Below are 26180 nucleotides of genomic sequence, written 5' to 3'. Positions count from 1 at the left end.
AAATGCAGATTGTAGAAAAAAATGAGTAAATATAGGTAATAAAATGAAAAAAGGGCATTGCCTAAACTACTGTTTTACCTCTAACAAGGTACTGTCTGACCATTTTGAAATGCACTTGTTCTTGTAATCAGATTTAAGTATGTTTTCAAAAACAGCTGTATTTACATCACAAATCCTTTTTATTACTGAAATATTGATTATAAATTAAGCAATGATGATTGCAGATAGATAAGTACAGTGATTCAGTTGTAACCTCTTTCATGACCTAGCTAAGTTTGTGTGCGTTGTTTGCCACATCTTAAAGACATCCACATCAGGATAGTTAATGGCTCTAAATTGTGCCATTGTAGGTTAATGTGCTTTGCATTGGACTTCCATCACACTAAATAGGGTTGGTGCAAAGCATCAGGTAAAGGAAGCCGTTGCATTGAACTAAGCACTGAGAAAATGGATCGGTGGGTACATAAACTAAAATAACTAAAATTCTGCAGCACTCACGGCCCCTCAATCTGTGGCACTCATTTTCATGTTAGGATTCTAGACTGATAATTTAATTCTAATTTTTCTTGTCATTTACATTAGAGAATTCTTAAGAAATCTGCAGTAATTCTGCCTGGCTTTGGTTAAGTCAGAGTCGATATCTACATTTTTGTGTTCAAGGTTTAGCAATTATGCCTTTTGAAGCATAATGTCACCAAATTTTGTGTATAAAGCATAGCAGTGCTGGTATTTGTGTATATAAGTTTCTAGATTATTGCAAAACACATGGCATGCTTTGCATTACTCGAAAAGACTTTCGGGCTCTGGAACACTATGGGTCAGTCACAGTGTACAATGAGCTGGGAATGATTTTTGGCTGATATGGTCTTAGCACAAGACTGGTAACAGGACTAACATTTGGGTTTAGCACAGTCACAGTGTGGTCCTGAGTTGTGGACTAGCAGCAAACTAAGACAAAGACTAAGTGCAGTTGAATTGTGCTTCATGGTGCTGGAGAAGGAGAACAAAGTTACGTACCAACTTAGACCACCTTGTGAGTAGGTTTAACAGTAGTTAATTTTACAATATGAACTCCACACTCAGACAGACTGTTACAGACATGAAAAAGCACTCAAACCACTGAACAAAAATATGGACACCATAATTTATATTTTTATCTGGACTGAAGTATAGAGTGATACTGAACCAAACATACATAACTCAATACCATAGAAAAAAAGACAAGTGATGGATGGATATCTTTATATTATGGAATACAAAAAAACGTAAAATATAAATCAACATACATTTAACCATTAATCTTCAGGCAAAAGATGCAGAGTAGGTTTCCTTATGTAAGAAATGACTTTACTGCCAGTTTGGAAAGAGCACATTCAAAGATCCTGCTCTTTTCTTTCATGCTGTATTCCTCTGGAATGTTGTGGAGGTGTCAAACCAAACCAAATTTTATCTGTCACATATAATTATACACATAGGGCAAATTGTAGTAAAATCCACAATTACAAAGGTTAAGAAAAAAATAAATATTATAAAAAAAAAAACACATATTAGAATTTTTGGCTTTGCGGATGTCCTCCAAATCTAATGGGAGATCTCTCACAATATACATTATACAGAGCTCATGCTCTATTGTGAAGTTTGTGTTACAATGAGACAATCTTTAGGAATATTCTCTGGCATCTGACCAAGTACAGTATTTTATATACTGTACTTTAGTTACTAGCAGATGATTTTGGCTATTAGGAACAGTTGGGTGCATAATAAATGACAAGCATCAATTCTTCTGTTACTGTATTATCTATGTAATTGCTATATGAGTCACACAGAGACAATTATGTTTCAGATACAATTTTACTGACGTGTACCTCTCGAAGTCATTACATTCTATATACTTTAACAGATTTCAAAGCTTGTCATACACTCATAGTGAATAACAATTACAAATAATGACAGAGACATAAATTTTGATCTAATATAGTTTAACAACTACAACTTTTTATTAAGTTTACATGAGGATGTATTTTTTCCCCTATGCTCTGTCCCTTTAAATAGAGATCAATAAGTAGCTGCAAGTTGTTAACAAAGAGAGGGACAGGCAGTAATTGCTGATATGCTGCTGTTAATGGATAATCAAGCTCAAAACTGAAGAAAAACACAAGACTAGCTGTTTATTAGTTAAAATTGGTACTGATCTTGGTCTGCTAAGACAACACTTATACCCCAGGGTCATCCCCTGTTAGTATCATACTATATAGTCTGGTCTTAATCAACTAATAGTAGGGAACTATCTCAGGTACACTGCAGCTGACCCTATATGGTTTTATCATGTTAATTTATTATTGCATACTGGGCTTTGGCAATTGGAATCCTGGGTCGACCTTTGCCCTTTGAAACCTTTGTTTTTCTTTAATCTCTTAGGATTTTGTTTTATGGTCTACAGCAGGAGTTCCCAAACTTTTTTTTGCCGCAGACCCCTTTACCAAAAACTTTTAAAACCATCGACCCCCTAGTCACATGCAACGGTTTTTCATGTCCACACTTGCTTTGATAAGTTCATTAAGACAATGCACAGACATGTTTGTGCTACACGTATTTTCATGCATTCTTACGTGTGACTCTTTTAATGACACATTTTACCTTTTCGTTCATAAGTTTGGTATGTAATGTGTTTTTATCAAAAAAGTGTTTTTTTGAATTATTTTGCTTCATAATTAGGTACCTATTGGAATCATAGATATTTTGAAGTAATAAACAAATAGCAGTAGTAAGGGGGTCCATTTTTGCTGTCGTCGACCCCCAAATTTTTTTATTGAAACTATCGACCCCTAGAAAGTTCAAATCGACCCCAGGGGGCCAATATCGTCCACTTTGGGAAGCCTTGGTCTACAGTTTCATTCCTGTCAAAGAGATGCTGTGCAATGAATTGGCTTCACATTTACAGTAATGCCCTGCCTTGTACTGGCCATGAAATTAGGTTGACTTAGCAAATAAGCAAATCACTTTTGTATTATCTGTACTAGGGAATTGTGCTTCTTTAGAGTAACCCATTTCAATGTTTTACATTTTTAAAACACAGAGCAACACATAGAGATATGCAATTTGTTTTCATTTAATTATGTTTGATGTTTCATTTTTGTTCTGTTGATTTTTATCAAATAGCAAAGTTTCTGAATCTTGTCATTGAGAAGAGTCTAATGGGATGAGAGTGTCATAATTTTGTAATTATAAGACAGTCAGTAGTTCATATATCTTCTCTCTACAGAAATGAATCAGAAATGCTCATTGTGTTCATGTTGCTATGAATTAAGAATTGGCTGGATGTTTACTATGAAAACAGAGTTGGACATGACTGTTTGGGAGTATACTCCTGGGCAGGTATTCAAGAGCTGAAATGCTACAGAAGAGCTATCCAAGGTTACAGCTCACACAGATGTGAGGCCTACATTTTGTTTCAGATTTCATCTCTGAATATTATTAGCTGTTCGTTCCAGATGTATAAATGTATGGAAATGGCAGTGATGATATTGTTGGCTCTGTAAGCTCCAGAGCTTAGAGTTTTTCAGTTTTCTTTTTTTATTAAACAATGTTGGATCTGGATAAATACGGTTGTCCTATAATACTTACTTTTGGTCTGGTCCTTGTATATCTAATCTGCACATTTTCCCAGTATCCATCTTTTATTTTTTAGGTGATGCTCTGGGTTTCCCCCAAACACGTTTGTTAGGTTGAATGACAGACACAAATTTGTCTGTTAAAAGTAAGTTTGAGTATGTTGTGTGATCCAATTTTGAGTTTTGTGTAGTGTAGAAGCCACAATAGGCTCTGTCAGCTCCCCATAACACTAAACGGTACATACAGCAACAGTTTTAAAGCCTGTTTAACAGAAATTATAAAGAAATTTGATCTAAACTTAAATTTAAAATTTCATGAAGATTATGTAGATACTTTTGTTTTCAACTGGACAGAAAATGTACTTAGTTTTTCTCTCTCTGCACTTGTACCTAGTGTATAAAACATACAGATTTAAAGTTATCAGGATTTGTAGCTGCTTGACAACTTGGTTCTACATTGTGAAGAATCGTTTGGCAATGGGTGTCCTTTTAAACATAAATGCAGCAAATGTCCTTTAGTCCATATCTTTAATAACATAACCAAGTGCTGTGTTAAATATATTTTAGGCCAGGGAATCTTCTGTTATCCTGCCATTAATTATATACAAGGCCAAGTTCTTACATTACTGATTCTGAGGCATCCTCCCCTTTCTAACTAATAAACTGCCAAAAGCTGATTCTCTAGGAGTTTGTTATTGTGGTTCCCCTAATTTCTTTCTGAGTTGATGAATTCCATGTTTCTGTGAGACCATTTTAAAGAACAGAGCCCATTGCAGTGGTGGCTAGATAACTCTTGGAGTCTCACAACTACGCAGAGTAAGAAGCATGCAGATAAACTGAACAGATGAATGAACCTGATTTAAAGTTTAGAATGTGTTGTTCAGTGATTGAAGATGTTTAAGATTATTTGAACTACAAAATATTTTTTAAATGAACAGAATCTCAACTCCTATTGCATATTATGTTTATTAGAATAGATTATTTTATTTTAAATGATCCTTATATTCACTTTTTTAATATAATTTATATAATAATATGGAAAGAACTCCACTAATTGATTTACTAACCCCCTTATCCAGATCAGACATGCAGTAAACAAAAGTGAAAAAAGGTTGACTAAACCTAAACAAGCAAATAGCCTGAATAAAAAATAGCAATAAAAATAATTAAAAATCTAATTGATCACAACTGTAACAATTACAATAGATACTCTAGAAAAAAAATAATAAAAAATATTAGGTATTAAACAGAGTAAATTGCCACTGTGCAGATTATTGTCAAATAATCAATCAAGTGGAACTCCTCGCTCTATGTATGATTTGTAGATTATTAGACAGAGCATTTGGCAGTCTAGATGGAGACATGTTGTAGAAGCTTCTTCGTCAATTTAGGGTCCCCCAAAAGATCATGAACCTGATCAGAAATTTTGTTCAGTTAGTTGTACATGGAAGATGCCAGACAGAGAGTTTCAAGATCAGGAGAGGAGTAGCACAGTAGTGCTTTCTATCACAGTTTTTGATTTTGCTTGCCATTGACTGGATAATTAAGATAGTGACACGTGAAAAATGGTATCTACTGGACATGATGGAGTCAGCTTGATGACTCGGACTCTTCTGACAATATTGCACTTCTGTCCCATAACCTGTCCCAACATATCTATTTCAGCCCAGGTGGGGTTTAACATCCACAAGGGAAAAACAAGCTGCTGAAGATCAATACTGACTGTGAAGAGCAAGTCTGGCTTCAGGGAGGACCCTTAGTAGAAGTCTGTGGTGTTATATAGAGCACAGACATGAAAAAAAAAACAAAGGCTACTTTAAGGAAAACCCAGACCTTCATCAATTACTGTCTACACTACATTCTGTGGATTTACTGGGAAAAGACCATCGGCAGTGTGAAGTTGTGGCAGAACGCCTAGCAGTACCCCATAGAGGGGGAGATCCTGATGAGGAGATGGGGTTGGCTTTCTTATACCCTGAGAAAGAAAAAGACAAGACAACCAATAACTTGGAACCCACAAGGGTAGTGTAAGTGAGGGCAAATTAGAAACACTTGGCACAGAGATCAAGACACAAATGTCAAAGATTTGGGCTTCCAAATTTCATCCTACATGAGACAATAAACGTCTTGCTGAAGATGATAAACTGCACACAGTACCTAAGCAGTAGAATATTTGCAGCATACTAATAGGTTCCTAATGCCACTTTAAGATGGGAGAAAAACAAAGACCAGGATACTCATAGGAGGTTCAAAGTTGCAAAGGCATAGACAATAGAGGTTAGAATACATTCTTTTAAGATTTTGCAATGAGTATCCTGCTCTCCCAGTCGAGATGCATCTCATTACGGAAATGGTGCAGCTGCACTGAGTTCATATTGCTTGGGAATCACGGTCCCCAGATCCTGCCCTGCCTACTGAAGACTGGATGAGCTCCAGGATTAGGATTACACAGAAACAACATTAAGTTTTGTTGTCAGGATTGGGACCAGTGTATAAATTGTTAGCATGTATTCATTACCTATCTACAATATTATTTTATTTCTCTACTGATAGATTTTACACTATGAGGTCAATTAATATCTCAAAAGTGCATTGTTTGAGTCAATGGTTGATTATGTGAATGTGCCCTGGAATGGTCTGCGACTCTATTATACCTTGTGCCTGATGCTCTCATGACATGCTCTAGCACTCTGTGACCCTGAACTGGATCTACTCGATGGTCTTCACATGCAAGGTATTAAACTGCAGCACAAAATGATGTTCTCAGAATTCAAATTTGTTCAAAACACAATGACTTCATCATCCCTTTCACTGACTTTACCACATTGGCTTTATTATCCCCTTTGGGAAATACCTTGTTCTGCTTAAATCAGTTAGACACCTTAGCTTTCTGTGCATGGCTTAGCTTTGTTACTGATATTCTATGAAATTATTTCCCCATGACTCTTTAAGAAGATCATTTAATCACAATGTTTGAATTGTGCCTGAAAAATAATTTTTTTGATCTTTTCATTTAAAGTACTATACCTGCATTTAATTCTTTTAAAAATTAACTGTGTTGCAAATGAATCATTTGTGGCATCTGGGCCAGGTTGTATTATGCAACTTTCTCAGAGATTTTCTGTTGTAGACTTTATTTACATAATCTTAGAGAATTGGAAGCCGTCAAGGCATGCTTCTGTTATGGCCAGTCACATAATGACTTTTCCATTGACTCGTTCCAACCATTCTGTGATTTTGTCTTAATTTACAGGGGTGGGCAAGTGTGTGTATGAGAGAGGACAACCAATGAGTGCTCAGCCGGAACATGATGTACATATATATTGTAGCAACAAGGAATAAGTAACGCAGGTGTTTTGGACATGACAAACAAGAGAGGCTTGTCTATCTGATTGATGTCTTGTGTTTTGTGTACCTCAACTGAATGGAAAACAAAAATATGGACAGAGACTGTGGTTGAACTCATATCTGTAAAGCCTTTTCATGGGGTCCTGCTCTATTGGGCTGCACATCACTGGATATCAGAAAAGTGGCATTAGGTGGATTTGACATACCCTGTGATTTTTAGTCATGTAATCTCTTTGACTAGAAGGTGTGTAATGTGGCATTGGCTTAAGTTCTTTGCATGCTAAACTTCTGCGTTATCTTTTTTTACACCACACTATATATATATATATATATATATATATATATATATATATATATATATATATATATATATATATATATATATATATATATATATATATATATATATATATATATATATATATATATATATAGTGAGCGAAACAGAGGACAGAAGGGCATCCAGGCTGGATGACAGCATGACCACTGAATGAGCAGAAGCAAGAGGCCAGGAGCAGTTCCATCCCCCATACATTAGGTGGCAGTGGTCTACTAGAGGCGTCCCAGCTTGCACACTTGCAGGGGTTCATGGGAACTGGAGTCTGGAAGTGCAACCCTTTCAGGGTCCTTGGGTACCATAACTTGGAGCTGTTGGGGGAGGACTGTCCTGGTTCTCAAACAACCCAGAAATCATGCCATATTCACCAGAAGCTGTTTTGGGTCCATCACAAAAGAATTCTAACTCCCTGAGGTAAGGCAGTGGGCAACATTCAATTGGAGGTGAAAGGAAAGGAAAGAGTTTCATGGCTTTGTGCGATTATTGGCTGTGCTTATTTGTATAAAGTGATAGGTGGATTAAGTATCCATTATTTGAACCTGTGACTATGTTTGGCATTATTGGGTCAGAGGTTTATTTATTTTACTTTCTGTAATTCTTGATGATTGGCTACTTCATTTTAACAAGGTACCTCCACAGCTCAGATAATCCATGGCACCTAAAGAATCACCCTAAGCTACTTTTCCCAACAAGTAGCCATCAGGATTTCATCAGACCTTTTAGACACTCTTGTTAAGTTAATTTGGAAATAATAGTAAGAAACAGGCATTTTTAAGAACATTTCCTTAATCCAAAAACTTTCTAGCACATTGCTTTTAATATGACATATCACCCCAAACCACTTTGTAAAACCAGACCATATAGTAAAATTGAAAGAACTCCCAATTTAGGAGCACAATTTAAAAAAAAAACTTTTTTGTTACTCTTATTTTACTGTTTAAAGAAGAGTAATCTTTAATTTTCGAGCCAAATAAAATGATAGTTTTACTATGTCCTGTATGTAGAATGGGAAGCTTTATACTTTGGCATTCAATAAGTGTAAAAGCATTGCTGCTCAGTAGACTAAACAGCAATATTTGTTTTTTCTTCCCAACAAATGATGTTGTCTTTAATTTTATTTTGATTATAAGCCATTTTACAGCAGGCATTATAAAGACACATTCCTTCAGTTACTTACAGTATACTAAAAATAATTTAACCATCTGGAAATTTTAAAACAAGAATAATGGCACATAAGTCTGAAAGGAACAGAGGCATCTGGAACAATGGATGACCAACTCAAATGCTTAGTTTCCCAATGTTTTTGGTACTTCTCAATCTACCAAATGAAATTTTATTAGAGATTATTGAAGGCTGAGCCAAAGCCCAGCAAAAAAAGGAAAAACCTGACCTTTCATTCAGATGACCATACCAGTTGTCAAAGTTAATTTATAGCCTCTGCTTTCTCTTTTAAAAAGCAATACCACTGTAGCCTGTCACATAAGATCAATAGAGAGTGTGTGTTAAGGCTGCGAAGAATCTCCTCTGACCTTGGCAATTGGCTTATGCAACGCCTTTCTAATGAAATGAACTATGTGCTTTGGTCATCAGGTCTTCAAAGGAAAGCTGCATAAATGAGAAAAAATGATTTTGCTGCTCTGCTCTGAAAAAACGTTTTCAAGTTTTAAAGTAACAGAAATTAGCCGTGTGCCCTTACATTGGGCATATTTAATTTTGAGTCTGTTTCTAATGAAAAACCTGCACTCTTATGGGATTTGTTGTTTCTTTATTTGGTTTGTACTTTGTTTATGTTTAGACTTTGAAAAATCGAGAAGGACTATTTCTCTATGTCTGCTTAGATAACTGCATTCTCATGGCACATTCTAAAAATTTTGAAAGATATATGTGACTACACCAACTAATAAAGATGGTAAGTGCCTGATAAAAGATTGAATATAGTGCAAAAACAATCTCTATACTCCTAAGTAACATGTCATTTACATATTCCTAGAAATCCCTGGAAATGTCCTTTTTACAAACATGTCTATGGTTTTTCCCACAATTTTGTACCAAGATCAAAGGTTTTAAACTGCCTTTAGCTCCTCTAATTCTGATCAGGTAAATTTACAGGAATGGGACTTCATATTAAATCTTTTTTGTGTGCAAAGGAGTAGTATAATGAAGATCTGATACTGCCATGCTGATACTTCACTACGTGAGCAATGGTATGAGAATGCAGTCAGACTTCTTTTTTTGGGCACATACACCGTCAGATCTAAACACTACTGTTGAGAGTAGCTCACGTAATGAAGAGTCTACAGCTTCAGCCACACTTTTAGTGGCATTATACATACTGGTATACCATATAAAACACTATATATAAAAACAGGAAGCTCTACAGTCTACTTGTGACTTTTTGCTGCAGGAAGATAGATAAATAAATCAAGGTAAATAACATTTGAAGTGGCTTTTATATAAGTAACATATAAATATTTTTTTTTTTTATATAAAGACCATCACAAAACATACAAAAACAAAACGTCGCACAATACTTTGGTGAGCTCAGCATGCTTTGCTCATCCTCATCTGAGATCACCTCTGCTATAACAAGTGTTAATTTAAAAACAGCAGTGTCAGATCGGGGGGTGCGTGAAGGCGACTAAGAGAATAGAACTGAATAAAAAAAAAATGCTATCCTTTACAAGTACCATAAATTTACACCAGCTGTTGCAGACTCAGTTCAAATGTATGTTTTTATTGTATGATAGTAACAATAACAGCAGCTCACCACTCAAAACGTTAATTCTGGGAAGCGGCCAGGATCAAACCCACAACCTCTTGATTATGAGTCAGCAGTTCTTACCGCTGTACCATTAAAGCGGTCATGTCAGCAAGCTACCATAACCCGATTTCTTTTTCTTTGGTTATATACTTGAATAAAAGTGCACTTGTTTTGTTTTATGTGTACCTTTTATGAAAATGTTTATTTGATATTTGGACACCTTATTCACTTCATGTCAAAATTTTGTTGTTAGTACTAAAACATGAAAAAAAATTGTGTTTTAGGTATGTGTTCAACATTTCTTGCAATTCCTGTCATCCTACACTTACATAGATTGCTGTTGACATGAAACACACATGAAATGCATGCGTTCCAAATAACGATATATTATTTACCCTATACAACTCCAGACATATCACACCGAGATAAAAAAAGGCTTGAGCTAGTAGAGCTTTTTCCATGAGTTGAGCTCCGTTGGTGACGGGATGGGACAGTAGTTTGCTTGCTGCTTGTGCTGATCAACACATTTACATAACAAAAGACACTGATGGTAGAGGTGTGAAGGAATGTAAGGTGGGCCGGGATTACAAGTTTTTTCATAGGCTTCAGGGATTCTAGTGTTAAACATACTGTGTTATAAAATAGTCACTGGTTACATCTAAAAACTCCTGCTCTTGGCCTCTGCTATTTGTAAGGGTAGCTCAGTTAACATCTGGGTAGGCAAGTCCCCCATGACTATAACAGCACCCACTAAACTTGCCTATTCAATATTATTTACAAAAAAACCTCGGAAATTTAAACTTTTTTCTGCATTAAGAGCCAATCTTAGAATGTTTAATGTTTTAGAATTGGTTAATTTCAATAACAGAATATCAGTCTCTTATAGTTACTTAGAATAAGGTATAGTCTTTTACCCCCTATAATTTGTGATGAAATAGGACTTTCTTTACTATATCTGTATAAAAAGGAGAGGTTGGGAGCATGTGCTGATTACAGTGCGTTGCCACACCCACCACACAACAAACCACCAGGATTGGGACCCGAATGTAGCCGTGCAACGGGTGACACCTCAACACCACACTGCAACAGTGTGACTTTTTTTTTCTTTCTAAGTGGCTGGAGTGCCAATCGTGCCACCAATTTTCCCTGCAGGTTGGAGGACCTGCTTGCATATTTGTATAACAGAGTGTTAAGTTAATTAATAAATAGTCTTATTGCTAGCATGGACTGTTACACCAGTGTACAAATAGCAAATTGGCATACGGTTTTCTGACCATTTGAACATTTGAAAGTATGACTGTATGAGCAAATGGATGGATACGGCAGTGTTACATATTTTCTCTTCTTCATGAAAAAGGCAAAAAATATTGTTCATTCTTATTGAGGAAATCAAAAGTGGTACCATGGAAGCATGTCATAATTCCAAGACTGAAGCTAACAGCAGCTGTTGTAGCAGTCAAAATAGATAAGATGCTAAAAGTCAAAAATCAAATACCCCTACAAGCATATGCATTTTGGACTGACAGTACCACAGTGCTATAGTACATTTCAAATGAAAATGCTTGATTCATGACCTTCATAATGGAAGTATGTTACATCCACCCTAAATCCAGCAGATCAAATGTCAAGAGGATTAAGTATAGAAAGCTTTCTTAAAAGCACAACATAATCACAAGGCCCAATTCTCTTACTGAAGACAGAACATGAGTAGTCAGAAAGATCAGATCAACTGAATGATTCACTCACTGAAGAGGATCCAGAGATTAAAACCTGTGTAGTTAATATGACAAGAGTAGAAGAGATTACTAAACCGGTAAATAAGCTCACCACCTACTTTTCAGAATGGCTATGCTTAAAGAAAGCTGTTGCATGGTTTTTAAGGTTTAAAGATATACTGCTACACTTAAAAAAAGAAAGTAATTTTAGCTTGAAGTCAATCAATCTAAAAGTAACCCAGAAAAAACAAAAAATGTTCATCACAGAGCCCCATGAAAATGTACAAGCTAACACTGAAACCAAATCCGATTTCTTCAGAAGACTTGGCTAAAGCTGAATCAGAGCTTATCTGCCTCAGTCAGCTATTTCCAAAAGAAATAATGGCTTTAAACAAAAATGTCTGTGTAAAAAGGAACAGCCAAATCTTTAAACTGGATCCGATCATACAAAATGGAATACTGAGAGTCGGAGGCAGACTCAACAAAGCTGCTATGCTAGAAGAAGCTAAACACCCTGCAATTCTCCACAGACTTTCACATGTTGCCTCTCTTATATTGCAGCATATCCAAAAGAAATTGGACATTGTGAGCGAAATTATATGTTTGCACAGTTGTGCCAGAAATATTGGATAAGTCAAGCTAACTCAGCTATTGGATGAGGTAATGATCAAGTCCCCCACTCTAAGTATTTCTCTCTTTCTGAGGACTGGTTGTGAGATGACATATTGGGACATTCCATCCCTACTTATCACCGCAGAGTCATTGGGAACACCGTTCAACTCCACAAGGTCCTGATAATGGTGGGAAACCTGAAACTCTGTGGTTGATGCCCCTGGAGAATGTGCAGTGTTTGTCTTGTGCTTGTGTCTGAACGTGACTCACTTCTCTGATCTTAAGTATCTTCCCGCTCCATTTTGGAGGTGCACAATATCTCCCAAAAGAATATTTGGGACAAATCCACCCATTCTTTACAACACCACATGCTAACTACCCTCTTCTCGAGTTCAGAATGTGGTAGTACTTGCATTGTGCTGGCCTGATGATTAAAATTTGTTTCGATAACAGTTAAGACCTTTCACAACTGAATACAATTTATGTGTTTGACAAATTACACCACCAGCTTAATACTTACTGGCTCTCTCTAAGCCCCTGACTTATCTCTTTAAGGTGGTCTCACTATAAAATGCTTTCTGCCTTCTGCTGTGGTCTCATTTTAAGTTGCTTATTTATTCATACTAGACTTTCCCTTAAGCCTGTCTGTTTCCCTAGGAAACTCTTTGCCTGTTACTTTTTTCAACCCAACGTAAATATAAATGCTTTAACTGTTTAAATATCCTTCTTTTTGAATGTACTCTTTATCTCTTCTCCTACCATCCATGCTCACTTGCTTGCACTCAATGTACTCAAGTTAACAAGTAATCTTTGGCTTCCTTCTTTACTGGGAAACCCACTCAGTTATTTACTTTGAACAAATACAAAGTTGGCTAATTGTTTACTTACAGCCAGCCTCTGAAGTTTATCATTAACACTTACTGCCAAGACACAAACACTCTCAACCCACTCACATTTGCCTTTGCTCCTATGTAGCCAAAGGGAAAAAGCTAGAAGGAGATCTACCTGATCACTTTGTGTCAACCAAAAATTAAGTTTTAGGACTAAATGTTGTAATTTAATTAAGTCTCGCAACACAGACAAAATCCAGCATCACTCACTTTGATTACTGATGTACTTCTCTTTTATTTGCATTATATTTTTTTTCCTTTATCTTTAAATCATGATTTGGTAGAAACCAGTTCCCTTTTACAGCCTGCCTGCACAAAGATTATGGTTAATTAACACTGGGTGATTAAACTGAAATATGCAGTTTATGCAAGCTTATATACTGTAAGCTGGTCGAGTTTTTAATATTATAATGGTGCATAGTCTGCTCCAGATTGCATGAGGGCAAAAGTGCATGGCAGTCAAAGGCACAAAACATTGCAATAAGAGAGTTACAGCCACACAATACAAAGGTCTAGTGTGTGCATAGCAATGTGTCACTAGGAGGTGAAGCTCTTATTAAATCCCAATCAGTTCTCTGGAAATGAAAATGAAATTACCTGGATGTGGGTGCTACAGAATTTGGCAGAGCTTTACCCTTAGTTTCTCTTTTCTTATAAATGCAAGAGGTTTTACAGATAAAAGCTAAATATACTATAATCATACTTTATTTTTACTACAGCAACTGTTCTTAACCCTTCTCCAAAGGTGAGCTCTATTTGGGATATGGAGAAGCAGGGTGATGACATTGGGTTGCCATGAAGTGAATGCTACAAAATTACAATTACTCTGTCCCAATTTTGCAGTGAAACATTAACAGTAAATAAACATATTTAATTTACTGAGCAATGCTTACCTCCAGCCCACATAAAAAATTAACTTATATCATGTGATAAACTTTGGTCTGTCCAGGTTTGGTTCCTGTCTTGCACGCAGTGTTGTCCAGGATACAGACTGGCCTTCTTGAGCCCAGAACTAGAATATGTGGGCTTGATAATGATAATGATAATAATATATGTAACCTTTTTTTAACCTATAAATGCAAAACTTTTATTTAATTTTATATTTTGAAAAACCGTCAGTGTAGCAATATACACTGATAAGCAGCAGAAATAGTCATAGTGGGCTAGAAAAAATGTTAAATTTAGTCGTCTCTTCATATCCAAGAGCTCTGGATCCATGGATTCAACCAACTACAGATCGAAAATATTCATTAAAAAAAAAATCTTGAGTTTCCAGTGATCCAAACACTATTCTAAATCCATGCAAAGTAATGTGTAGGCAAACTCTGCTGTAGTAGCCTACCGCCTACTCAAGGCATAACAACATACCTACAACCACTGTAACATTTTTGTGATAATGTAAAGAAAACATTTGAAAAGCTTAAATATCCTCAGCCCTCACCCTCCAGAGATTCTGACATAAGCATTATGGTGACCTCACAGTCTGAAACTGTGGGGGATACAAACTGCCCAAAGGGGTGGTGATGTCTGGAGAAGCCGGCTTTGAAACAGCTCTGTGAGCCATAGGTAGGGGTGGAAGGGGGGATGGCACAGTCATTTTGATCACATCTCCAGGACGCTACAGCCCTTCGGGCAGGACACTGCAAACAGTGTGGCATGCAGGTTTTCTCTGACCCACAAAATGAGGTGGATCCAAGCATGAAATTACAAAGGGGCAAAGCAGCTGACAGCGAGTGGCACCACTGAAGACCTAAACAGCATGGCAGAAACAGCAATGTTTTCTCACCAGTAATCAGCATAAAGAGACTAATTCTATTCCTCCATCTCTCATATACCTGGTCGTTATATTATTGAGCAGCCTCCAAAGCATCAATGACTGCAATCAGAGTCTTAACACAGTGTGTGTATGTGTGAGAGAGAATAATTTTATATTTTCCTTATTTAGAATTATACTTTTGATATGTACTTGTATTTTAAATATTCTGTGTTTTACTCTACATACAGTATTTCTTTTTTAGGTCAGCAAATGAAAGCAATCTGTAAATGTTGAAAGAAAGAAAATGTTTCCTTGCTGCTAACACATACTATGCACTTATGCACACCCATGGCTGCAGCTGTACTGAGCATGTCCCAGTTCTTTTTCTTGTCATTTTTCCATAAACAATACAGTAAATAAATAACAATGCTAGCAGATCCTGTGTTCTTTACTGCGTTGAGGTCAGGGTTAAGGAAGAATAGTAGTTCCTTTCTACACCGATTGTGCAGATGGCTTTTTTCCCACTTTACCAGCCTGTTTTCTGCTCAGAACTGAGGGCATGGCAGGTTATATGTGTATTCTCTGCTAGCTGCTTTCTTCTTTCTTTAAAAAAAGATTCTTCATGATGGTGTTAAAAGTTCTTGAATTCAAGGTTTATTGACAGTTTTACATTAAAACTGATGCTGCATATTATTTCCCACAACATGCAGTGTGGTTCATCGAAGAATCAACATCAATTACAAGTGGGATTACACAACAATTTTAAAGCATTTTTACAACAAATAAACTCACACTGCCCAGATAACTAACTTTAAAAACATTTTTCTTTTGTGATGGAAGAATTTTGCATACTACGATATCTGTCCATAATGCCACACCTGACAGGCTAAGTCTATAACAGTGATCAGGAGCTGAAATGTAAGTTTGTGATCTGCTTAACACAACCAAAAGGTATATAGAAGGAACGGAAATGGCCATCTAATCAAAGTCATAAGCCAATAATCAAATATAGAGACAGAGGTCAAATGTCAGGAACTGGGAAATGTAAATAACGCAGTAATTATCAGCAGTCATACCATCTACTCTTCAGAACAGGTCAACCACTTGAAGCAAAGCATGTTCAACAACAACAACATTTATTTATATAGTACATTTTCATACAAACAGTAGCTCAAAGTGCTTTACATAATAAAGAATAGAAAAATAAAAGACACAATAAGAAAATAAAATAAGTCAACATTAATTAACATCGAATAAGAGTAAGGGCCAATGGCCAGGGGTGACAGAAAAAAAAAAAACTCCAGACGGCTGGAGAAAAAAATACAATCTGTAGGGATCATGAGACCGCCCAGTCCCCTCTGGGGACAGTCAGGCCTGGCCAGTACTACGAAAAGCTAGGGTTGCTGCAGAAAGAAGTGTTGGTGAGGCCAGCAGGGGGCACTGATCCAGTGAGCTGTGTATGGATCCCAGTGATGTGACAGGGACACTATGCTGTGAATATGGCACCATCCTTTGAGTGAAAAACAAAACTGGAGGTTTCAACTCTCTGTGGTCATTAAAGATCCCTGGGCATCTTTCAAAAAGAGTAGGGTTTACTGATGTCCTGGCCAAATTGCCGATCACTGCTTCATTCATACTGGCCCCCTAATCATCATTTGTCACTCACTAACTAACTGCCTCTCTCACCCTTTTACTACATAATATCTAATGTGTGTTGAGTGTACTGGTACAATAATGGCTGCCATTGCATAATCAAGGAGGGTGCTATGCACTAGAGGTGGTTGAAGCTGTTCCCCTCTGTCTATGTAAACCAATTTGAGTATTAAGAAAAGTGCTAAATAAATGTAAATAATAATAAATAATACTACTCAACATAAGGGTTTTTTTGTTTAATTCAACCACAAACTCAGATAGAGATGGATCCGCGGTACCAGTATGTAAGTCATGATACTGACGTCATAATGCTCAACTTCCAGAATAAGCTCCCTAGCAACCTGACAATACATCCAGGCAACCAAGTCTATGAAGGAAGCATTCTTTTCTTTTTTTTTTTCCTTGCAGCCAAGACTTCATTTACCAAAACATACACCATTTAGATGATGCAATAATATGAAAATGCATGACAAAAACAATTTAGTTTAAAAATATTTTGTGATTTTTAGATTAAAGGTATAAAATGAACTGTATGAATTATCTGCATATTAACTGGTACAAACTAGTGTGTTTCTTAACTGTCTTATCCTGGTTTTATAAACCAAATGATCTGCCAATATAAGACAGTTGGCATACAGACCTCAGCTGTTAATATACTGTATTGTAAAGAGCCTAAACATTACATCTGTTAGCATAGACTATGAAAGGTGAATTGGAACACGGCATGGCTACATTTTCAAAGAGCAAGTGTCACATTAAGAACGCAAAATGTTTTATAAGTTGGTCGATTTCCCATAAACCAATTCATTTGAGTTGTATTAGGATTGTCCTCGACCGCATAAATGATTCCTGTCTCCAATGCACTTAAACTTTAAACAATATAGCATTTAGGCACTTGAACACAGGTTTCCATTATCATTATCAGTAAAGGAAACCGTGCCTTCCAAGTGGGACAGGCAAGACTACACACATATTAACAGCATAATAAAACACACAGGTTATATAAATAACGGCACCTTGCTTGCGAACATCTTCCACTGCAGCTATTAGCTCATCCTTCAGGTCTTGGCTTTCTTTAGCAATCTGTTCACCTTTCTCTAGAAAATTCTGTGTGGCCTGCTCAACAGAAGCAGCCAGAACATGAGCCTTCTTGGAGCGGCCCTTCTTTTTGCTGGAAGGGCCTTTGTTGCTGGTGTTCACCAAAGTTGTAACCTGCAGCATAAAAGAAACATAAAACAGACAGTTTATCACTCTGCATAAGTGATGATCCATTTTACGGTTCACATACAGCTAGCATAACTATTCCCTTACTAGCAAGAAACAGATAAGAAAGCTTCAAAGTGCTTTGTTTTCTAAGAGTAAGAATCAGCATTTATCCTAAGGCACTAGTTTTATGCTTTATATTACTAACCACGCCAAAGGAAAGTACAAAAAAAGCAGCAGTAGGTGTAATTTTGGGAACTCATATTGTTTACTTCAAGCTAGGTAAAACGAAATGCCTGGAAACTAAAAAGATAATAAATATTGTACTTTTTAAAATGTCAAATCAATAATTGTAACTTTAATAATATATTCTTATAAGAATGTAATTGTGTACTTACTATGTACTAATAAGTCTATGTAAAAAAAGTTTATTTGGAGAGCTAGCAAATACAAATGCATAAAGTACATACTGCACAAGTGTTTATTTTTGTGGTATTTCCAGAATTTAAATGTGGCATTTTGATGGTCTTGTGTCCATAGGCAAGTGATGACGATAAACATGTAGGGCCAGGTGAGCAAAGTAAGACTTTGCTTCTTCATCTCTGACCTCCATTAGGTTATTATTTGAGAAATTAGAGTCAGGGCCTGCTGTTTATGTTTTATTTTCACCAAACATAGTGGGTGGCCTAAATGGGTGTTAGACAGGGGCACCAAGTGTAAAAAGGCAGACAAATCAACATGGTAGAGTCTACGACCTCAAGTTTCTAACAGATCTTAGAAAGGGAGTAGATTTAGGAGCAGCGAATATTTATTGCAGCTAGAGAGCATACAACATAAGGGAATCTATGATGTTCTCTGTTAGTTTTGTAAGAAGCACGGCTATCAAACACCAATACAGGGAACTGCAGCACGAGGTACACACTACCAATATCGAGCTGCCCTGCACCAGAAGTATTTCATGGTAGACTGGAAGTGTGATTTTGAAAACAACTTCCACTCAGAGATTTATGGTATGTATAGCCAGGAGGAGAGTAAAGGGTAAACACCGGACAAACTGAAAAGTGAATAGTGTGAAAGGAATTGAGATGGAAATGGAAATTGGGTTCATTCTGAGCGCAAGACTCAACTTGGAGTATGTGAGTAAGTGGTCCAACCACCTCAAAACCAGCAAGAAACACCGAGGCACTAGGTGTTTGTTATAGGTTTATTAAACTGTCACACAGGTTTGTCCTTGTAGTCCCCTTTCTGGTAGTTCTTTGCAATCATATATATATATAAAAACAGGTTTTGCCACTTAACATCCATGATACATTCAGTGAAATAGTATATTATGTGAACACCATATTACATAATTCAATACTCAGCAAAGCTAAATGATATACTACAAAATACCTGTTTTGACTAAATATAGAAAGATAATACTACAATGATCCACAAATGTGCAATATGCACATATGTGAGATTGGGTGCTGCTGCCTACGAGTCGAAGTATACACTATTGTACAGTAAACTTTGTATTTTTAAGTAGAGAAACTTCATATTACCATAAAGATAGGAAGCACTGTACAGTACTGAAAGGACAACCACTTTGTATTAAGAGTCTTGAGATGCATAAGTTGCGCACAGGAAGCTGTTATGTTTGCTACGCCTGGTTTTGTCCACTGCTTCCCATTCTCCAATCAGAATTTCTGAACTCTATTATAAACTTATGGGACCACAGACATATGTGGTCAGACATTGCCCAAGCAGTGCTATATATTCATATATAAAGTACAGTGTGTGTACCACATATAACAGTTGTCCTTATTTTCTCCATGTAAACTTAGTGGTCTGTTTCAGCTCCTTAAAAATGACGATTCTTTAACACTGTGTTAAAAAATGAAAACACATTCTCTGATGGTTTACAAAATCTTGTGTGGCAGTGTGTTACAAAGTAAAAACAATCTATAAAATTTTACAGTTGTAAGTATTGATTAATAAATCAATCATTTGATTAATTAATAAATACATCACAAATATATTTAAAAATAAACACGCAAACAGTATGCATTATAAACAAAAAAAAAGGATGCAATTTTGATCAAAAAGATAAACTTTACATTTGTTAACTGCACAAGATACACAAGTTTTGTCTGCATGGAAAATAAAACAAAGCCATTTAAGGCTAGCACTCAAAATGCACAGTTTCAAAGGCTATGTGAAAGCAATGACTTTGTATTTTTTATTGTCTATCAGAGAAAATTATATCCTCGGGCAGCAGGATAAAGCTGATCATTGATGTTTGTGTTGATCACCTCTAACATCTTTTTTCAGTTATCCTTAGTTAAGTCTTTCCCTTTTTTTTGATTGCTCCACACAAGTAAAGCAAATGAAATAAAGCACATACCACGCTACCCATTTCTAATCTGCTTATCCAGTTGAGGGAGAAATAGAGCCTATTCTAGAGTTTCTATTCTAGAAAAAGTGGGCACAAGGTGGAAGAAGTCCTTCACACTCAGTTAACACATGCAGTCATCGCAATTAATCTAAAATACACATACGCTTTTGATATTTAAAAAGAAAAGAAAAGCATCCCATGGAAGCATAGGGAAAATATTTAAACTCTGCATGTGCATTTGGAAACCCAAATGCTGGAGATGAAAGGGAACAACTGAACTTCCACACTGCCCCATAAAGGATGTACTCAAAATGAAATTAATAAAAAGATAAATAAAAAGCTACAACTTTAGCAGCAATGCATTATGTTTAGGTAGGTACAAGGTTAATGAAAATATTTAAACTGCAAGAGACATAAATCTTAATTTTCACAGTAATGACAGTGATGTCTTATAAAGAAAAAAAGTATATCCATTTTTTTCCAATCTAAAGATTTTATTCAGTAAATCAAATTCAGCACCAATGCTGAGAAAAGTGTCTATTAATTAAATCATCATCATTACCTGTATAATGGACATTTTCTGGGTTTACTAAGGTTAGCCAATTGCCCTCAAATCTTTTTCCTCCACTCTCTGTGGTGAACCCATTCTTTTCGTATTACCTGCCACCATTTAAAAACCACATCATCCTTTGCCTTCCTCTTGGCCTTACCCAAACCCCTTCTTGGAGCTTCTGTTCATTCAATCATAATTGGCCATTCACTTCACACACCCATATCATCTAAGTGTCTTTTAACTTAGCACAACACCTATGGCCTCCACAACAATTCTTTCTCTTAACTTGGCATACGTCTTCCTTTCAATCCATGATGCTGCACTCTTTCCAGCTTTGCTTTAAGCTCAGCCTCAAACTAATCACACCTCACTGCCATACATCACACTCAGAAACCTCAAGAGTTTCTTCCATATGCCATTGTTATTGCTGTTTTGCCTGCATCTCTGTCTGACTGCACATATCACCCAAGTAGCAGAACTTCCTTACTTTCTCCAAAACAACTCCATTGCTAATATCTAAATGTATACTTCCTACATTAGTATTCTTCATCCCTCTCACACACTGTCTACTACAACTGGAAGGGACAGATGACAACCTGGAAGACAACAAAATGACCAATGGGGCTGCCGATTTTCAATCTGAGCAGGAGTTTTAGCTAGTTATAATATAAACAATTTGAGGTGGTTTAATATGTGCAGGCACAGTTGTCTTATGCAGAGACGCTGCTGCAGCAGACAGATCCAGAAAAGTTGTTACACCTTCTAAGACTGTGTTATTCCCAACATAGAGCCAAGATGGACAGAAAGAGAGGAAAATAGCTTATAGTTTTGAGGGTTTCTGGATATCTGCACCTACCTTGAGGGGTTGTGTAGTATATTAATACTGAAAAGTAGCTGAAAAACTCAATTTTTAAAAATGGCACTGTATCAGCATTTTGTTAATTTTGGTAGCAGAAGAAAATGGTAATTTTGAAACACTTCACGCTCAGTCATTTATTAGCCCAATTGCAAAGTCCCCCCCTCCCCCAGATGTAAAATATATTTATTACACCTAGCTCAATTCACCATGGAGAACCCCTGTGTCCATGCTCTTCAATTGTATATACATTGAGATATAGATACATAGAGATTATATATAAAAAAAACACTGAAGACTACAAGGGAAACCCACAACCCCTTCAATTGATTTGCAAATTGTGCAATGGAGCAGTAATGCTGATGTGAGGCTGGGGGAACTATCCATTATCAAGTACTGAGGTCCAAAAGGTGGTATTGATACCAAAGTCAAAATTTTAGTACTGATCCAATACTTCTTCCTTGGTTGCTATATATTCTTTTGGAAAGTACACTCAAACACTTAAATGTTTAACAAAATGTCAGAGGTCAATGTCCGGGAGGCATACCCAACACTAAACTGTCAACTTGACCCCCTAGTAGGTCGTAACTGAGATGGGCACAGCGGCAAGTAAGAGACAACAACTTAGTTCACAATATCCTAAAGTGAACAGTGCAAGGTTAATAAAGCCAAGTTCAAACAATAAAGTGCAGTCAATAAATATTCCAACTAAAAATTGGTGCTCAGGTGGAGATTACAATGATAAGGAAATACTTTACAATTCCATTAAAAAAATGCTCCAAGGTATCAAGTTAGGCTCCTCATCAAGTCTGACACAAGTTTCTCACTTCATTTCATCAGATCACTCTCGCTTCTCCAAACACCTGTCACGTCTACCGTCATCGGCATTGGCTGAGACTCACCTAGTTGCCCATCCCAAACCTAAACCACACCCAACCTACCTGCCCCCGTCAACCCATCCGCTCTGTCAGCTCTTTCTGAATCCATGGTAGGTTCAAGGCAAATCCCCGGTCAAACATAACTATTCACTGGAGGCACTTCTCAGAGAATAGTTGTCTTCGCAACCTCAAGTAGCCCAAAAACTCTGCCTTCTCCTATCCACTACATTTACTTCCTCACCCGATTTTGCCTTTGCATTTCTCCTGCAACTCTCCTCCCTGTTCTGTTCGTACTCTTCTTTATAAAAGTTGGTGGGTGAAGGTGCATAATTACACACCCTGGAGCACTAACGAAGCCAATGCTCGAATCATGCAAGCCTGTATTGTGCATGCATAATCAGCCAATCACCTCATCAACACCCTTCAATGCTACCACACATCTGCACCACACCCCCAAGCTTGAACGCACTGCTTTTCTAAAATGAGAACTGCAGACTTAAGTTCATGACACAAAATTTTGCTAAATTGATTAAAAATATGTTTTGGCAATGTTTGCTGATATATCAGCAAGGTCAAAAGTGCCCTATGAGCCAATATATTCAATGCTAAGTGAATATATATGATTATATCGTAGGGCTGCAGCGATTATTCAAATATAATCGACTAAATGACACAAAAATATTCCTGGATCATATTTTCCTAATCGACTAGTGGTCCCTGCGTGAATGAGCTAACCTACACCTAGCTCTTCCAAACTATCATCCAAAAGTCTGTTTTGTATGAATTTCACTTGAAACTCTTACAAAATTAGTGTTCCCTATGTAAAATAGAGATGTTGCTCTACAGCAGTACTAATTCCATGAAGAAACATCTGATGACAAAATACACTGGAACTACAGTGCAGGACAAGACATCACTACTGTAAGTAACCCACTTACTCTTACTTAGTCATCTGACAATTGTGCTTTTAGAGATATGAAGTTGATTAACTCAAGAAATTCAAGCCAGTGAGTAGCATTGGGATGAAAATTAGGACCTCGGTCTTTCTGCACATAAGATAGATAAATACAGTAGGTCTGTCTGTTAAATATGCTTGCCCATAGCCACCTTTATCACTTGCAAGTGCACTAAAGGAAACAAAAAGAACATTCAAACTCTCTTATGCACAAATATTCTAACTAACATGTTTGCCTGTATACATAAATGTACATTGTCACACACATGCACATGGGAGGCAGCTAAAGGGCTTAAAAGATGGTAATCCCATGCTGGACATGGAGTTTGCAGTGTGCACTAACTCTTTCTCTCTTGACCAAAGAATATGGGGTGGCTATCCCAAACTTTTTTCTGTGTTCATCTCTTTTATTCACATCGTGTGTAAATATCTCCAGGAAATTCTTAATCTTTCATCAGTCATGTATTAATACTCACAAGCGTGCACATTTTAATATGCTTTGTTGATTCATATAGATATACAGCTGGGGATTTAGTCAAGGGAGTGTTATGCTAAGGTTCAAATCCTAATCATCACCAGGAAAATTTGGACAGTTAATGCAGATGGATATTTTTCTAGGGCTCTTGGTTAGTGGTGTTCACCAAGCCTCCTTCATAATAATGAAATCACAGCAGATAAGACATACAAACAACTTTACACAAGGATTTCTGAAGATGTGCTTTTTACTTATTATTATGTGTCATCTTCTATGTTGTTTCATACCACTATATTACATGTTTTAATGTGCACTGTATGAATTATGTGCTTGAACTGCAGTTTTCACAGCATCATACAGTATATCTCACCCTTATTTGTAATCAAATACAATAGGTGAGAGCAAGAATTCAGGTTTTTTTACTTATATGACACATAGCATTTATACTTGAAATTAATCATGGAGACAGATGAGTTGATGCACAGGGAAATATTGAGATATGTGAATATTGCAGACAGATTATATGCAGAGATGATTATATCTGGTACTTGGACAGTTTGGCTCATTCCTTCATCTGAAATCAGATCTAGCATTACATTGGTCTTAGGTTCAACCTTCCTGTAGTTTCTGACACAAAATATTTTCAGTTTTCACATGTTCTGCTGTTGATTTCTTCACAATATGCTAAATTATGTTAAATACTACTGCATATATTATTCTCAAAGGGAAGCCATTTTTGAAACTTGGAGTAGCATAATAAAAAAGCATATTAATAAAATAGCAATAATTTACAGTCATGTTTACCAAAGAAAGTTAGGCACATTCATCTTCCAAATGTTTGTTTGGAATTTTTCATTCATTATTATGAATGGAAGCGTCAGAATCTGTAAATGCCACCTGCATTATTTCTTTCAGGTGCTTTTACAGGGACAGATGCATCCATCAATAAAGGAAAAAAGTCATATAGGGATGTAAAATAACTTGGGACTATTTTGTATTAGCCATGCATCCTTTTTGTTAAGTATCTTAGATTGCAGAATTTACATATACTTCCCTCATCTGTTTTACACACTTCCTTCACTCAATTCAAGCCACTGATGATAAAAGACAAAGAAAACCACTTTGGTATTTTTCGTGCTTAAGATTGCAGACATCAAGTTAGCACTGGAGCAGAAAAATGTAAGTCTGGATGTCCCTCCTGATGCCAAAGTCTCACTGTCACCTTTAACAACAGGTCATAGACTTGAATGCTTGACAGACTTCTAAAACATCACTGTGGGGGAAGGAGTGATTGCAGAAGACTGGAAAAAAAATAATTCCAGTTATATTATCATGTACCTGTTTTCTTTTATTTTTGACAGGATTTGAATGCCTGTTTATTATTTTCGCATTCATGTAGCTGTTGGAATTGGCAAAGCTCCGAGTGGTACAAATTTTGTCAGCATGCATGTTCCGCAAGACTCAGATTTTGTGTCGTTGCAGTCCTGTGCATGGACATCTTTGAAGAAATGGCAAAAATACAGTATATAGAATAGAGGTTATTTTACCAGGAACAGTAACAAAGTAAGCATACACACTAATTCTTTTGGTTTGTCTTCAAAAACTCAGATGGAAAAGAAGTTTCCATCGTGACCTTTATATCCACAACTGGTTGATAACCTAGCAACACAGCAACAGCCACGCCACGCCACGCAGTGGTGGCGCTCATAATAAACAAAATTGGCAACACGGAAAAGGTATATAAATTCAACAATACTTTTTGAATACAAACTAAAATCAAAAGAAGATTAAGAGGTGACATGATTGAAGTGTTTAGTATTTTGAAGGGATTTAGTACAGTGGATCGAGACACTTATTTTAAAATGAGTTCATTAAGAACACAGGGACACAGTTTTTCTTTACACAAAGAACCATAGACACTTGGAATAAGCTACCAAGTAGCGCGGTAGACAGTAAGATTTTAGTAACTTTTAAAACTAGATTTGATGTTTTTTTTCGAAGAATTACATGGATAGGACTGGCAAGCTCTGTTGGGCTGAATGGCTTGTTCTCATCAGGATTGTTTTAATGTTCTAAAGGCTAGTTAATAATCTTTTGGTAAAAGAATCCCAACTATATGCACAGATGTTCAAAAAACCACAGAAAAGAAATTAAAGAAACTTTAAATCATAAAACTTAAGAGCAGATGGCTGTGGGGAAC

At 36.5% G+C, this 26180-nt stretch overlaps 1 protein-coding gene across 2 annotated transcripts in view; it reads right to left on the bottom strand.

Annotated features, from left to right (window-relative positions):
* The window catches only part of ctnna2 (catenin (cadherin-associated protein), alpha 2), a 1795296-nt gene that overhangs the window by 1369575 nt on the left and 399541 nt on the right, over window positions 1-26180 (bottom strand). For both annotated transcript variants that reach the window (XM_039751821.1, XM_039751823.1), the window contains exon 3: window positions 17700-17895. In XM_039751821.1, the coding sequence (XP_039607755.1) occupies window positions 17700-17895 (196 nt within the window). The remainder of the gene's footprint in view (window positions 1-17699; window positions 17896-26180) is intronic.

Source organism: Polypterus senegalus, chromosome 4 (assembly GCF_016835505.1).
Source record: "Polypterus senegalus isolate Bchr_013 chromosome 4, ASM1683550v1, whole genome shotgun sequence".
Lineage (NCBI taxonomy): Eukaryota > Metazoa > Chordata > Cladistia > Polypteriformes > Polypteridae > Polypterus > Polypterus senegalus.
The sequence above is the reverse complement of the archived record's forward strand: the minus strand, read 5'-3'. Positions and strand labels throughout refer to the sequence as shown.